The sequence below is a fragment of the Schistocerca nitens genome, chromosome 4 (assembly GCF_023898315.1).
Source record: "Schistocerca nitens isolate TAMUIC-IGC-003100 chromosome 4, iqSchNite1.1, whole genome shotgun sequence".
NCBI lineage: Eukaryota > Metazoa > Arthropoda > Insecta > Orthoptera > Acrididae > Schistocerca > Schistocerca nitens.
Genome location: NC_064617.1, coordinates 902,533,962 through 902,546,915, shown reverse-complemented (window position 1 = coordinate 902,546,915; position 12,954 = coordinate 902,533,962). Strand labels below are relative to the sequence as shown.

The 12,954-nt window shown below is 46.4% G+C and overlaps 1 protein-coding gene across 1 annotated transcript in view; it reads right to left on the bottom strand.

The window, feature by feature from the left end:
• The window catches only part of LOC126253459 (dorsal-ventral patterning protein Sog-like), a 534,492-nt gene extending 532,627 nt beyond the window's left edge, over positions 1-1,865 (bottom strand). The window contains exon 1 of the mRNA XM_049954812.1: positions 1,642-1,865. Within this exon, the coding sequence (XP_049810769.1) occupies positions 1,642-1,768 (127 nt within the window). The 5' untranslated portion in view covers positions 1,769-1,865. The remainder of the gene's footprint in view (positions 1-1,641) is intronic.
• Positions 1,866-12,954: the final 11,089 nt, after the last annotated feature.

Genomic DNA, 12,954 nt, shown 5'->3' with positions numbered 1-12,954 from the left:
TTGTACCTAATAGTATATTCGAAGTTGCACTATCGTATAACTCAAAACACTATAAGGTGATCTCTTGTGAACTAATCAAAGTTCTCATTTCTTGCCAGCTCTCTAGACACGTTTGTAAGAGAATGCCTCTACATACGATGTAAATCATCGAACCTTAATTCTGTTTACAAGCCAACGACAATAGAACAAGAAGTCTCAGAGAGCACCAGTGATGCCACAGTGAAAGATTCGACATCTCTTTTCCTTGCAGAAGCCTTAACTTTGCCAGAAACTGGGAGTCGCGGAAACGATAGCATCGGTTAAGCGGCGAGCTGTTGACGCGGTTCACGATGTAAACAAACATGACGTCGTTATAAGTTATGTTTGCATGTCTTTCAGGACAGCTAAACCATCGCTGCAATGTTCGGAAACACGATTTACAACCGGCGAAACTAATTATTGCCTACATTTTACAAGTTACACGGTAAGGAACAATTGCTTGCATAGCAACTCAAGTCAAAAAAAAGTTTTCGGAGTCCAAAAGCGTGTAATACGTATTATTGGTGGAGCAAATTCACGGACGTCCTGTAGAAACCCCTTCAAAGAACTGGGTATACTAACCACTGCCTCTCAGTATATTTACTCCTTAATGAAATTTGTCCTAAATAATATCTCTTTTTCCAACAAACAGCTCAGTTCATACATACAATACCAGGAACAAAAATGATCTGCACAAGGACTTAAAAGCACTTACTTTAGCTCAAAAAGGGGTCCACTACTAAGGAACACTCATCTTCAATAATTTGCCAGCAAACATAAAAAATTTAGTAACAAATAAAGATCAGTTTAAAAGGAGCCTGAAAGACTTACTAGTGGCCAACTGCTTTTACTCCATTGACGAATTTTTTAACAGAAAAAATTGATGTGTTTATTTATACTATTAGTATTGCTATTTCGGCTTTTTTTTTTTTTTTTTTTTTTTAAAGGACATGTTCCACATCCACGAGGATCTCCTCAGCACGGATCTATGGAACGAAAAAGTAATCTAATCTCTGCAAAAATCATTGTCTGTCTTATTTCCACTTCTCGATTCCAGTATGTTAGACAATAACAAACTGTGTATTCCACTTCGAAATGCGGTGGTTAAAATTTTCCAACTACTATGTTTTGTCGGCACGTTACCTTACAACAAACTTTTGTTGAATGAAATAATCCTCAAACACTACACAGTTGAGGCGGTATTTTGTTTACCAACACCTCAAGATCGTTTCTAGTCAGACCCATTACCGACAGTCATTTCTACATTTTCATTTCTGACTGTCGATAATGCGCTTTTCCCGAAACGAATACTGGTGCAGCAATTTGGTGTTTAGGAAGATGACAGCCACGAAAAATTTGTAAGTTGTTCTTGTGAATGGTAACAGCAAAATGTCTGACTGCCCAGATTTAGTGGTATTTGTAGTAAGAACTCCTGTCAGTCAAAGAAATCTTTGGTATCTCCTACTGATCAAGCCAGTTATGAATGAAATACATTTTGCATTACTGTGCGTTTTTTTCAGACGAACTGCAGCATATGCTAGCGACGAATCGGAGCGTGTCATTGCGCGCACCGCAAGAGTACAGCACTCAGCGCCAAACAGCAGTGTTTGTTTACGTGCGTACCTGAGGCCCTGGTGATGCGTCGGTCATCGCTGGAGATGGGCAGCTGGGCGGCGCCGGCCCTGCGCACGGCGGCCGAGGCGACGCCGCTCAGTAGCAGCAGGGTCAGCGCGAGCGTAGCGGCGTGCATGTTGCGGCGGCAGCCCGCCGGGTCGTGTGTGTGTGTGTCGCGCCTGCGTGTGTCCGCCTCTGGCTGTGTCTGCTCGGACCGATGCGTCCCGTGTCGCGTCGCGCTGCGCACTGACGGCGGAGCCCACGCCGCCGCGATCGTCGCCTGTCTTCCCCCACCACCTCCACCGCGGACTGGCGCCACGCTGCGTGGTGGGGGAGGGGAACCCGCGTCAGCGCCTCCGCTTTCGGCGCCGCGTCGCGGTCGTCCTCTGTTCGACGCCCGGAGCTTACATCTCTGTTCGTATCGAAATATTCCGCCAACTATTGTTGCAGACTAGCGAACAATACGAGCCATCGGTTATTCTTTGGAGTACGTCTACAACTACATGATTACTCTGCAATTCACATTTAAGTGCTTGGCAGAGGGTTCATCGAACCACAATCGTACTATCTCTCTACCATTCCACTCCCGAACAGCGCGCGGGAAAAACGAATACCTAAACCTTTCTGTTCCAGCTCTGATTTCTCTTATTTTATTTTGATGATCATTCCTACCTATGTAGGTTGGGCTCAACATAATATTTTCGCATTCGGAAGAGAAAGTTGGTGACTGAAATTTCGTAAATAGACCTCGCCGCGACGAAAACGTCTTTGCTTTAATGACTTCCATCCCAACTCGCGTATCATATCTGCCACACTCTCTCCCCTGTTACGTGATAATACAAAACGAGCTGCCCTTTTTTGCACCCTTTCGATGTCCTCCGTAAATCCCACCTGGTAAGAATCCCACACCGCGCAGCAATATTCTAACAGAGGACGAACGAGTGTAGTGTAAGCTGTCTCTTTAGTGGACTTGTTGCATCTTCTAAGTGTCCTGCCAATGAAACGCAACCTTTGGCTCGCCTTCCCCACAATATTATCTATGTAGTCTTTCCAACTGAAGTTGTTCGTAATTTTAACACCTAGGTACTTAGTTGAATTGACAGCCTTGAGAATTGTACTATTTATCGAGTAATCGAATTCCAACGGATTTCTTTTGAAACATGTGGATCACCTCACACTTTTCGTTATTTAGCGTCAACTGCCACCTGCCACACCATACAGCAATCTTTTCTAAATCGCTTTGCAATTGATACTGGTCTTCGGATGACCTTACTAGACGGTACATTACAGCATCATCTGTGAACAACCTAAGAGAACTGCTCAGATTGTCACCCAGGTCATTTATATAGATCAGGAACAGCAGAGGTTCCAGGACGCTTCCCTGGGGAACACCCGATATCACTTCAATTTTAGTCGATGATTTGCCGTCTATTACTACGAACTGCGACCTTCCTGACAGGAAATCACGAATCCAGTCGCACAACTGAGACGATACTCCATAGGCCCGCAGCTTGATTAGAAGTCGCTTGTGAGGAATGGTGGCTTGTGAGGAATCAACTTGAGATCCCCTGTCGATAGCGGCCATTACTTCGTGCGAATAAAGAGCTAGCTGCGTTGCACAAGAACGATGTTTTCTGAAACCATGCTGATTACGTATCAATAGATCGTTCCCTTCGAGTACAAAACAAAAATTTGAGTAGGAATTAAAACTGACGGAGAAGAAATAAAAACTTTGAGGTTTGCCGATGACACTGTAATTCTGTCAGAGACAGCAAAGGACCTGGAAGAGTAGTTGAACGAAATGGGCAGTGTCTTGAAAGGATAATATAAGATAAACATTAACAGAAGCAAAACGAGGATAATGGAAAGTAGTCGATTAAGTCGGGTGATGCTGAGGGAATTAGGTTCAAATGGTTCAAATGGCTCTGAGCACTATGGGACTCAACTGCTGTGGTCATAAGTCCCCTAGAACTTAGAACTACTTAAACCTAACTAACCTAAGGACAGCACACAACACCCAGCCATCACGAGGCAGAGAAAATCCCTGACCCCGCCGGGAATCGAACCCGGGAACCCGGGCGTGGGAAGCGAGAACGCTACCGCACGACCACGAGATGCGGGCAGGGAATTAGGCTAGGAAATGAGACTCTTAAAGTAGTAGACGAGTCTTTAAAGTCAGTACCGCCATTAGGCTCATTTATTTGCAGTGTTACATTTACACGATCATGATTTCGGCTTAAAATGCCATTATAAAGTGTTTTAATGCTATGCAGTGCCTAAGATGGCATACCGTCGTATTTAAAATACACTATTTGTTGTGACTTGGTAAGACAGCCAAGCTACTATGAGATAGCCCGAAAGGCACGCGTTTAAGCTCACGCAGGCTGGCGTGAGGTCTGGAATAGTTAAAGGAGTTGGGTCTAGTAAAAAAAGTACGTAGCTTCTGGAATACTTAACTTTAATCTATAATTGGTGAACATCGGTGTGACGGTACATGCATCACAAGATAAATAGCAAATGATAATGGCGCCTTGCTAGGTCGTAGCAAATGACGTAGCTGAAGGTTATGGTAACTATCGTCTCGGCAAATGAGAGCGTAATTTGTCAGTGAACCATCGCTAACAAAGTCGGCTGTACAACTGGGGCGAGTGCTAGGAAGTCTCTCTAGACCTGCCGTGTGGCGGCGCTCGGTCTGCAATCACTGACAGTGGCAACACGCGGGTCCGACGTATACTAACGGACCGCGGCCGATTTAAAGGCTACCACCTAGCAAGTGTGGTGTCTGGCGGTGACACCACACTATTAAACACATTGTCCATTCTATCACTTGAGCCTTGTCCCGCAGTTACGCAGGGACAGCCATCGATAATCGCATTTGCCATGTTAGTGTTTAAGGGGTGGCCGGATGCCCTTCCTGCCGCCACCCCTACCCCCTGGGACGGAATCAGTGTACCCCAACTCTCTGCGTCGAGTGTAATCCATGGAATGGTGCGAAAGTGTTCAGATGTCTGCGTGCCGTGGAACTGAGGCGGAGCATGGGGACCAGCCTGGTATTCACCTAGCGGGATGTGGAAAACCGCCAAAAGCCACTCAGGGATCGAGACGTGGCTGCACGATCCGTTACTGCCATGTGGATACGATGCCTGTCATCTCGACTGCTAGTGATATGAGGCTGTTGGGATCCAGCACGGCGTTCCGTATTACCCTCCTGAACCCACCGATTCCATATTCTGCTAACAGCCATTGGATCTCGACCAACGCGAACAGCAATGTCGCGATACGATAAACCGCAATCGCGATAGGGTACTATCCGATATTTATCAAAGTCGGAAACGTGATGGTACGCATTTCTCCTCCTTACACGAGGCATCACAACAACGTTTCACCAGGCAACACCGGTCAACTGCTGTTTGTGTATGAGATATCGGTTGGAAACCATCCTCATGTCAGCCGGTTGTAGGTGTCGCCACCGGCGCCAACCTTGTGTAAATGCTCTGAAAAACCAATCATCTTCTTCCTGTCGGTTAAATTTCGCGTCTGTAGCACGTTATCTTCGTGGTGTAGCAATTTTAATGGCCAGTAGTGTAGTATTGGAGGGCAGCGCGGTGGGTAAAAATCGTAGAGGGAGACCGAGAGATGAATACGCTAAGCAGATTTAGAAGGATGTAGGTTGCAGTAGGTACTTGGAGATGAAGAAGGTTACACAGGATAGAGTAGCACGGAGAGCTGCATCTAACTAGTCCCTAGACTGAAGACAACAACAACAACAACAACAACAACAACAATGACATCATATTGTGTTTCGCACATGGCGCCTCCAATATTTTTAATTGGACGTTTCCGTTGCAACCGTCATCCTATGTTTTGTTTATAATACCTTCTTCAGTTCGCGTGGAAGATGGCTTGGATTTTGTTGTTTACCAGAGGTACACAAAATGGTTCAAATGACTCTAAGCACTATGGGACTTAAAATCGGGTGTCATCATCCCCTTACACTTAGAAACTACTTAAACCTAACTAACCTAAGGACATCACACACATCCATGCTCGAGGCAGGATTCGAAACTGCGACCGTAGCAGCAGCGCGGTTCCAGGCTCAAGCGCCTAGAACCGCTCGGCCACAGCGGTCGGCAGAGGTACACAAATATTGCGGAGATGAAATGTTACGTGTAGGGATAACTATCCCGAATTTTTCTTTCTGATGTAAAGTAAACATGATCCAGTCACGTTAATGTGACCACCACCTGTATTCGATGCAGACGTGTAGTAACAGTTCACAGAAGGCAGGTGGCAATACTAGCAGTGAAGGGTACGTAAAGCGTGTCTGGGGAACGCGGAAAACTATGTAGTCGTTATCGTTATGCTGGTACGGATCATTGGGTTTCGGGCAAAGAATGGAAGCACTTCCGAAACGGCGAAGTTTGTAAACTGTTCGCATGCTGCCGTGGTTAAAGTATACAGTGAATGGTAAAATGGCGCTGTGCAAAACCGGCGCGAAGGTAACTTGTGTATCATGGGCCATTCATGACGGGGCTGAAAAATGGCTGCAGAGATGTATATGGGCAAATAGACATGTAGCTGTTGAGCAACTGATTGCCCAAATGAACCAAGGGGCAACCAAGAGTGTCTGCTTGCCGGCCGTTCCGCGAAGTTGCTGCGTATGGGCCTCCGAAACAGGTGCCTCGTCCATGTTTTCACGCTAACTGCTGATCATCGGCGACGAAGAACAGAATTTGCAAGCCAATGTCGCTACTGGACTTCGACTGAGTGATGATTGGTGGCCTTGTCAGATGAATCGAGTTTCGTCCATTATCGGACAGGCTGCTGTTGGCGTGTACTGCGTAAAACGTATATAACCAAACACCTTGCAACAATCGTCGGAACGTTTCAGACCGGAGGCCGAGGCGTGATCTCGTCATTCTGGAATTCACGGTGGACCAACGGAAGTATGCATCTATCCTTGAGGACCATGTTCAGCTCTTATTGCTGCCGGTCGTTCTGGCCGAGCGATTCTAGGCACTTCAGTCTGGAACCGCGCGACCGCTACGGTCGCAGGTTCGAATCCTGCCTCTGGCATGGATGTGTATGATGTCCTTAGGTTAGTTAGGTTTAAGTAGTTCTAAGTTATAGGGGACTGATGACCTCAGATGTTAAGTCCCGTAGTGCTCAGAGCCATTTGAACCATTCTTATTGCTGTTTTTTTTTTTTTTTTCCCTCGGTACGATGCCATCTAGCAGTAGGTCAATGCAACGTATCACACAGCTCGAAATGTACGTGCGTGGGTCGAAGAGCACCAGGCTGAGTTTACCGTACTTTGCTGGCCACCAAACTCCTCGGATTAAAACCCAATCGAGAATCCGTGGGATCACCTCGATCTGGCTATTGGCGCCGTGGATTCTCAATTGAGAAACCCAACGCAACTGGCCGCAGAACTGGATTCGGCATGGCTCTACATCCATATCTGTACCTTCTAGAACCTCACTGACTCTCTTATTACACATCTGGCCGCGGTGCACGCTGCAAAATGTGGTTATTCGGGCTCTTGACAGGCAGTCACATTATGTGACTGAAGAGCTCATGTACATAATATGCACTACAATACTAGTCCCAATCGTCGAACGCCATGCTCCCAGCTCCTTCTATTATCAAATACTTAGGGATGTTCCAACAAGTGCCCTGCGGACAGAAGAAAACATGAGCGCTCCCGAACTTAGCTCGGGACCGCGGTGGTGAATGGAGCTGACTTTAGTCGCGCTAGTACTCTGCGGGCAAAAGTAAATAGATGCGCCTCCGGCTCTTTAGTTCTCGTGGACAGCATCCAAACGTCTAGTCGCAGAAGCCCACTACCTGCTTCATTAGAAGAAGCAACAGGTATGTTCAGTAACAGAGACGGAAGTTCACACTGTCTGGTGTCTCACAGAACGCTCTTTTCTGCAAAGAGATGCAATTTAAAGCGTCATTACAATCACCTGCACGTAGCAGATTACGATCGAAGAGTAGGGGATGCTCACCAAGAACTGGTCCACAGTTTGAAGGGCAACATACAGAAAAATCTAAGTAAAAAAATATATTATCAGTGAAGGACTTTTAGAACTTTGAACATTTCGGTACGCCCTACTGGGTAACGTTGCCTGGGAGTGACAGATCGGGCCAAATAATGGTTAAACATCATTCGTATGCAAATTTTTATTAACACTTGCAAGCAAAATAATTTTATGAATTAGATCAACAGGACATTGACTTATTAAGACAAAACTGTTAATATGAATAAAATTACTATTGGCCGCGCAACGGTTCACACTTCTTGTACTACTGTAATATGTTTATGCATTTCAGCTGAATACTGCTCAAGGAAACCAAAATGAAGCAGTAACTCGTGCAAGTTACAAAGTAGCTCACATCATAGCGGTGACAAACGAACCGTTGTCTTTGGGACCTTTCGTTCAGTCATGTCTGGTAGTAACAGCAATACGCGTAGATCCAAGTGAATTAGCAAGTTTGGAAGGCGTTTGACTGTCAGAGCAAATGTGTCCCGTCGAGTCCTCGACATGGGAACTGATTTGGAGGGATAACTAGAATAAAGCCCAGAATTTCACAGCTTTTTCTTTCGCTCTCGACGAGAGCACAAATATATGTGATGTGCTCAGTTTGCAATTTTTTGGCGTGGTGTGGACATGCAACTGCAAGTTGCAAAGGAGTCTGTTGATACGGTACCAGTGGATTACACAATAAAAAGGCTCGATATTTTTGAAGCCGTATGTGAGTCTGTGGACGGCACGAACATGCCATGGTAAAAAATCTTCATTCTGTGTCCACAGACGGTGCGCCACAAATGGTTTGACATCAGCAAGCTTTTATCTCTCGCTTAAAAAAATAAACATAAGTCTGTGAATTTATTACGAAGTCATAGGCGTCATTCATCGTCAATCCAAAGGATTCAGAATATATTACTCAAAGCCAGTGAAATAGATCTACACAACAACTCTTCACAAAATAGACTGTAAGAGGTCCATGACTAAGGAATTTATTGCTAGCGCACTCGAGCAGATGTAACTTCGATGGACTGCTCACGCGCTGCCTGCGATATGTAAGCTACAATAGGATCGCAGACCAGAGAGCAATGTCGGCAGCAGTAGTAGTAGTTGCTCGCAGTCGGGCGGTTTGGTCAGCTCGCTCTTAGAGAGCAGTTGTCAAGTTGTATGCAGTTGTATCCTGGAGTTCGGACAATGCAGTCCAGTAGTGGTTTTTTGTAGCTCGAGAAGAACAGTCGAGTTATGGAATTACCAAGGCCGGTTGTGGAGAACGCTGGCGGTGCCTGAGCGATGTAGTATAAGGTAAAAGCAAAATATTATTGTTCTTTATTGCCGCGCGCATATTTTAATTGCTACAACTGATTTTTGTACTATTGTTATATCAAACTCTCATGTAAATGTTTTCAAAAATCTTTCAATAATAATATTTCGTATAAAGATAACTTTTGACAGTCATTCATCTGAATTTAAACTTTTTACTAATTTCTCTCACCCATAGTCATGCTGACTATCGTAAAGAAAATCAGTTGTTTTTCCTGCATAACAAAATCTAGTGGCCAGCATTGAATTGGGATTTGCCAAAAAAATTTCTTATAGGGGCAGATATATACGCATTATCATTGAGGTAAGAATTTTCAGTTTATTCAGAATGATTTTTCGGGGCCATGACGCAGCTCTGCTGACGTCCAGATTTACCAGTTTAGATTCACAATCAGTTAATTATAGAAAGGTTACATTACGAGATTTCTTTTGAAAGGTTAAAAAATGGTTCAAATGACTCTGAGCACTGTGGGACTTAACAACTGAGGTCATCACTGCCCTAGAACTTAGGACTACTTAAACCTAACTAACCTAAGGACATCACACACATCCATGCCCGAGGCAGGATTTGAACCTGCGGCCGTAGCAGTCGCGCGATTCCGGACTGAGCGCCTAGAACCGCTCGGTCACCACGGCCGGCTTAAAAGGTTATATATGAGTCACATTTTTATTGGGAGGTTAGTCACCTTTTTATGTTGCGTGGTTACGGAGTTTACCTGTTGAGAGGTTACAAGGCTACTACAAAAAATGTAAGATTAGTACTTTTTACAGCTCACCTACTCGGGCTTGCATGTATTGTATTGTATGTTAACCGGGGACCTAGAAACGACGGAGAGGCTCCGTCCCCGCCGCAGCCGCAGTGGTCCTCAATCCCACGACGACTACCGCAGTCCACTTCACCCCTCCGCCGCCCCACACCGAACCCAGGGTTATTGTGCGGTTCGGTCCCCGGTGGACCCCCATCCAGGGAACGTCTCACACCAGACGAGTGTAACCCCTATGTTTGCGTGGTAGAGTAATGGTGGTGTACGCGTACGTGGAAAACTCGTTTGCGCAGCAATCGCCGACATAGCGTAACTGAGGCGGAATATGGGGAACCAACCCGCATTCGCCGAGGCAGATGGAAAATCGCCTAAAAACCATCCACAGACTAGCCGGTTCACCGGACCTCGACACAAATCCGCTGGGCGGTTTCGTGCCGGGGACCAGGCGCTCCTTCCCGCCCGGAAAGCCGGTCGTTAGACCGCACGGCTAACCGGGCAGGCTACTCGTGCTTACTAACAGCTACGCAGCGCTGCTTGTGAGTTACGCGTGGGTTAAGCGACGTAGAGAGGGGCCGCTGCGTAGCCACTGCGTCTTCGGGTAATCGGCCGCCGCGCTGCGGCGATGCAGCGCTGTTTTCTCGCGGGTCAGTTGCTGCAGGGATGCCGTCGGTGATCACTGGTGCAAGCTGGCTAGAAATCACCATCCATATTCTCCAGCGTTGTCGATGAGATTCTTCTTCACTTTCGTGCCAAAGGTTACTCGATTTCGTGAAAATCTTCCACTTTCACCTACCTGCTGTGGTCAACTAGTATTCTCTTCTCAACTATTGACAGCAATGAGCTCTTGTTTGGCCTTAACCAAATTAAACTTCTTTCTTCTTAAATATTCGAATTAATTCAGGCAGCGCCAGTGGGTGTGCCCATTTATTTCTTCCTGGTTATTGACTTGGCTTGCTCAGGACAACGTCGTATCTTCTTCTGTTATTACCGTCAAAATTCTTGAAAAATTACAAATGCACTCTTCTTTTCGCACTACTGATTCGGATACTGCAATAGGGCGCTAACATGGAGTATTACGTACAGTAATGGTTATGATGCGTTCCATTCCACGCACGATCTGTCACCCGGTTGCAAATGTATACGAACTTCACCTTATAAATAATCTGCGGTCACCGTTCCTGAAGTTCATTACTTCAATGGACCTGCTACACAATGCCACTAGATTGTGACGTGTGACATCCTCACCTTCTGCAGTGGGGACGGGTGCTACAAGAGAGTTCCGACCTGTTCGAGTCAAGGTTTACGGTAACTCTTATACATTTTGCACATGATGGTTTTCGTGTGCACCACCAGTTACAACGATGGATGAACTGATCTCGCTTACTTCGTACCTCGTAACAGATAGCAACATACTATCATGCTCATAAATTAAGGATAATTGCAGAATGTGGTGCCACACAACGTGGCACTACACAAAAGTGGCGCTAATAGCATAGGCACAAAGGGAACACAGATGACACTGATCTGTAAGTCCACGGTATTGGTGACAACTTGAGAAAACCGTCCCGAAACACATGTGCTACAAAACATCACTGTTTCCTACGCATGTACCCCGACATCAATATGGGATATGATCACCATGAACACGTACACAGGCCGCACAACGGGTTGGCATACTCTGGATCAGGTGGTCGAGCAGCTGCTGGGATATAGCCTCCCATTCTTGTACCAGTGCCTGTCAGAGCTCCTGAGGTGTCGTAGGGGTTTGAAGACTTGCAGCGATACGTCGACCGAGAGCATCCCAGACGTGCTCGGTGGGGTTTAGGTCTGGAAAATAGGCAGGCCATTCCATTCGCCTGATATCTTCTGTTTCAAGGTACTCCTCCACGATGACAGCTCGGTGGGGCCGTGCGTTATCATCCATCAGGAGGAAGGTGGGACCCACTGCACCCGTGAAAAGGCGGACATACTGGTGCAAAATGACATTCCGATACACCTGACCTGTTACAGTTCCACTGTCAAAGACATGCAGGGGTGTACGTGCACCAATCATAATCCCATACCACACCATCAAACCACGACCTCCACAATGGTCCCTTTCCTGGTTCACGCCAGATGAAAACCCGGCGAGAATCATTGTTCAGTTTATACCTGGACTCGTCCATGAACATAACCTGGGACCACTGTTCCAATGACCATGTACTGTGTTCTTGACACCAGGCTTAACGGGCTCTCCTGTGGCCAGTGGTCAGTGGAAAGCACCTTGCAGGTCTCCGGGCGAATAAACCATGTGTGTTCGGTCGTCTGTAGACTGTGTGTCTGGAGACAACTGTTCCAGTGGCTGCGGTAAGATCCCGAGCAAGCCTACCTGCAGTACTCCGTGGCCGTCTGCTGTCACTGATGGTGAAATATCGGTCTTCTTGTGGTGTAGTACACTGTGGACGTCCCGTACTGTAGCGCCTGGACACGTTTCCTGTCTGCTGGAATCGTTGCCATAATCTTGAGATCACACTTTGTGGCACACGAAGGGCCCGTGCTACGACCTTTCGTGTTTGACCAGTCTAAAGTCGCCCTAGTATTCTACCCCTCATAACGCCATCAATATGTGTTCTTTGAGCCATTTTCAACACACAGTCACCATTAGCATGTCTGAAAACGTCTGCACACTTACTCGCTGCACCGTACTCTGACGTGCACCAACACACCTCTGCGTATGTGGACTGCTGCCAGCGCCACCGAGCGACGACCGCAGGTCAAATGCACCGCATGGTCATACCCCGAGGTGATTTAAGCCCGCAAACTGCCTACCAGAGCGTTGTTTCTCCATGTATCAGCATTATCCTTAATTTATGAGCATAAGTGTAGATTCATGTACTCCTTTTACATTACAGGACGACACATAACCGAATGACAGTTCTCATAACGGTTCCTCAGTTGTTTCCTGACGTTTACATTATCGCGAGTGCTGTTTGTTCCGTGGCTTCTAATGCACCAACAAGCCGAGACGTCACAGCATAAGCAAGCGTCCACAGCAGGTGGAGACGCGCATTCAGCATCGTGTCTTGTTGATATACCGGCTTCTTTTACGTCCATTTGCACACATATCAAACGAGGGCAGGCACAGTGGGATGTTCCACACTTAACAACTACCTAAAACTATGTTTTCAGTTCCATGAACATATTTCGTCGGCCTAGGTAGTTGAAAG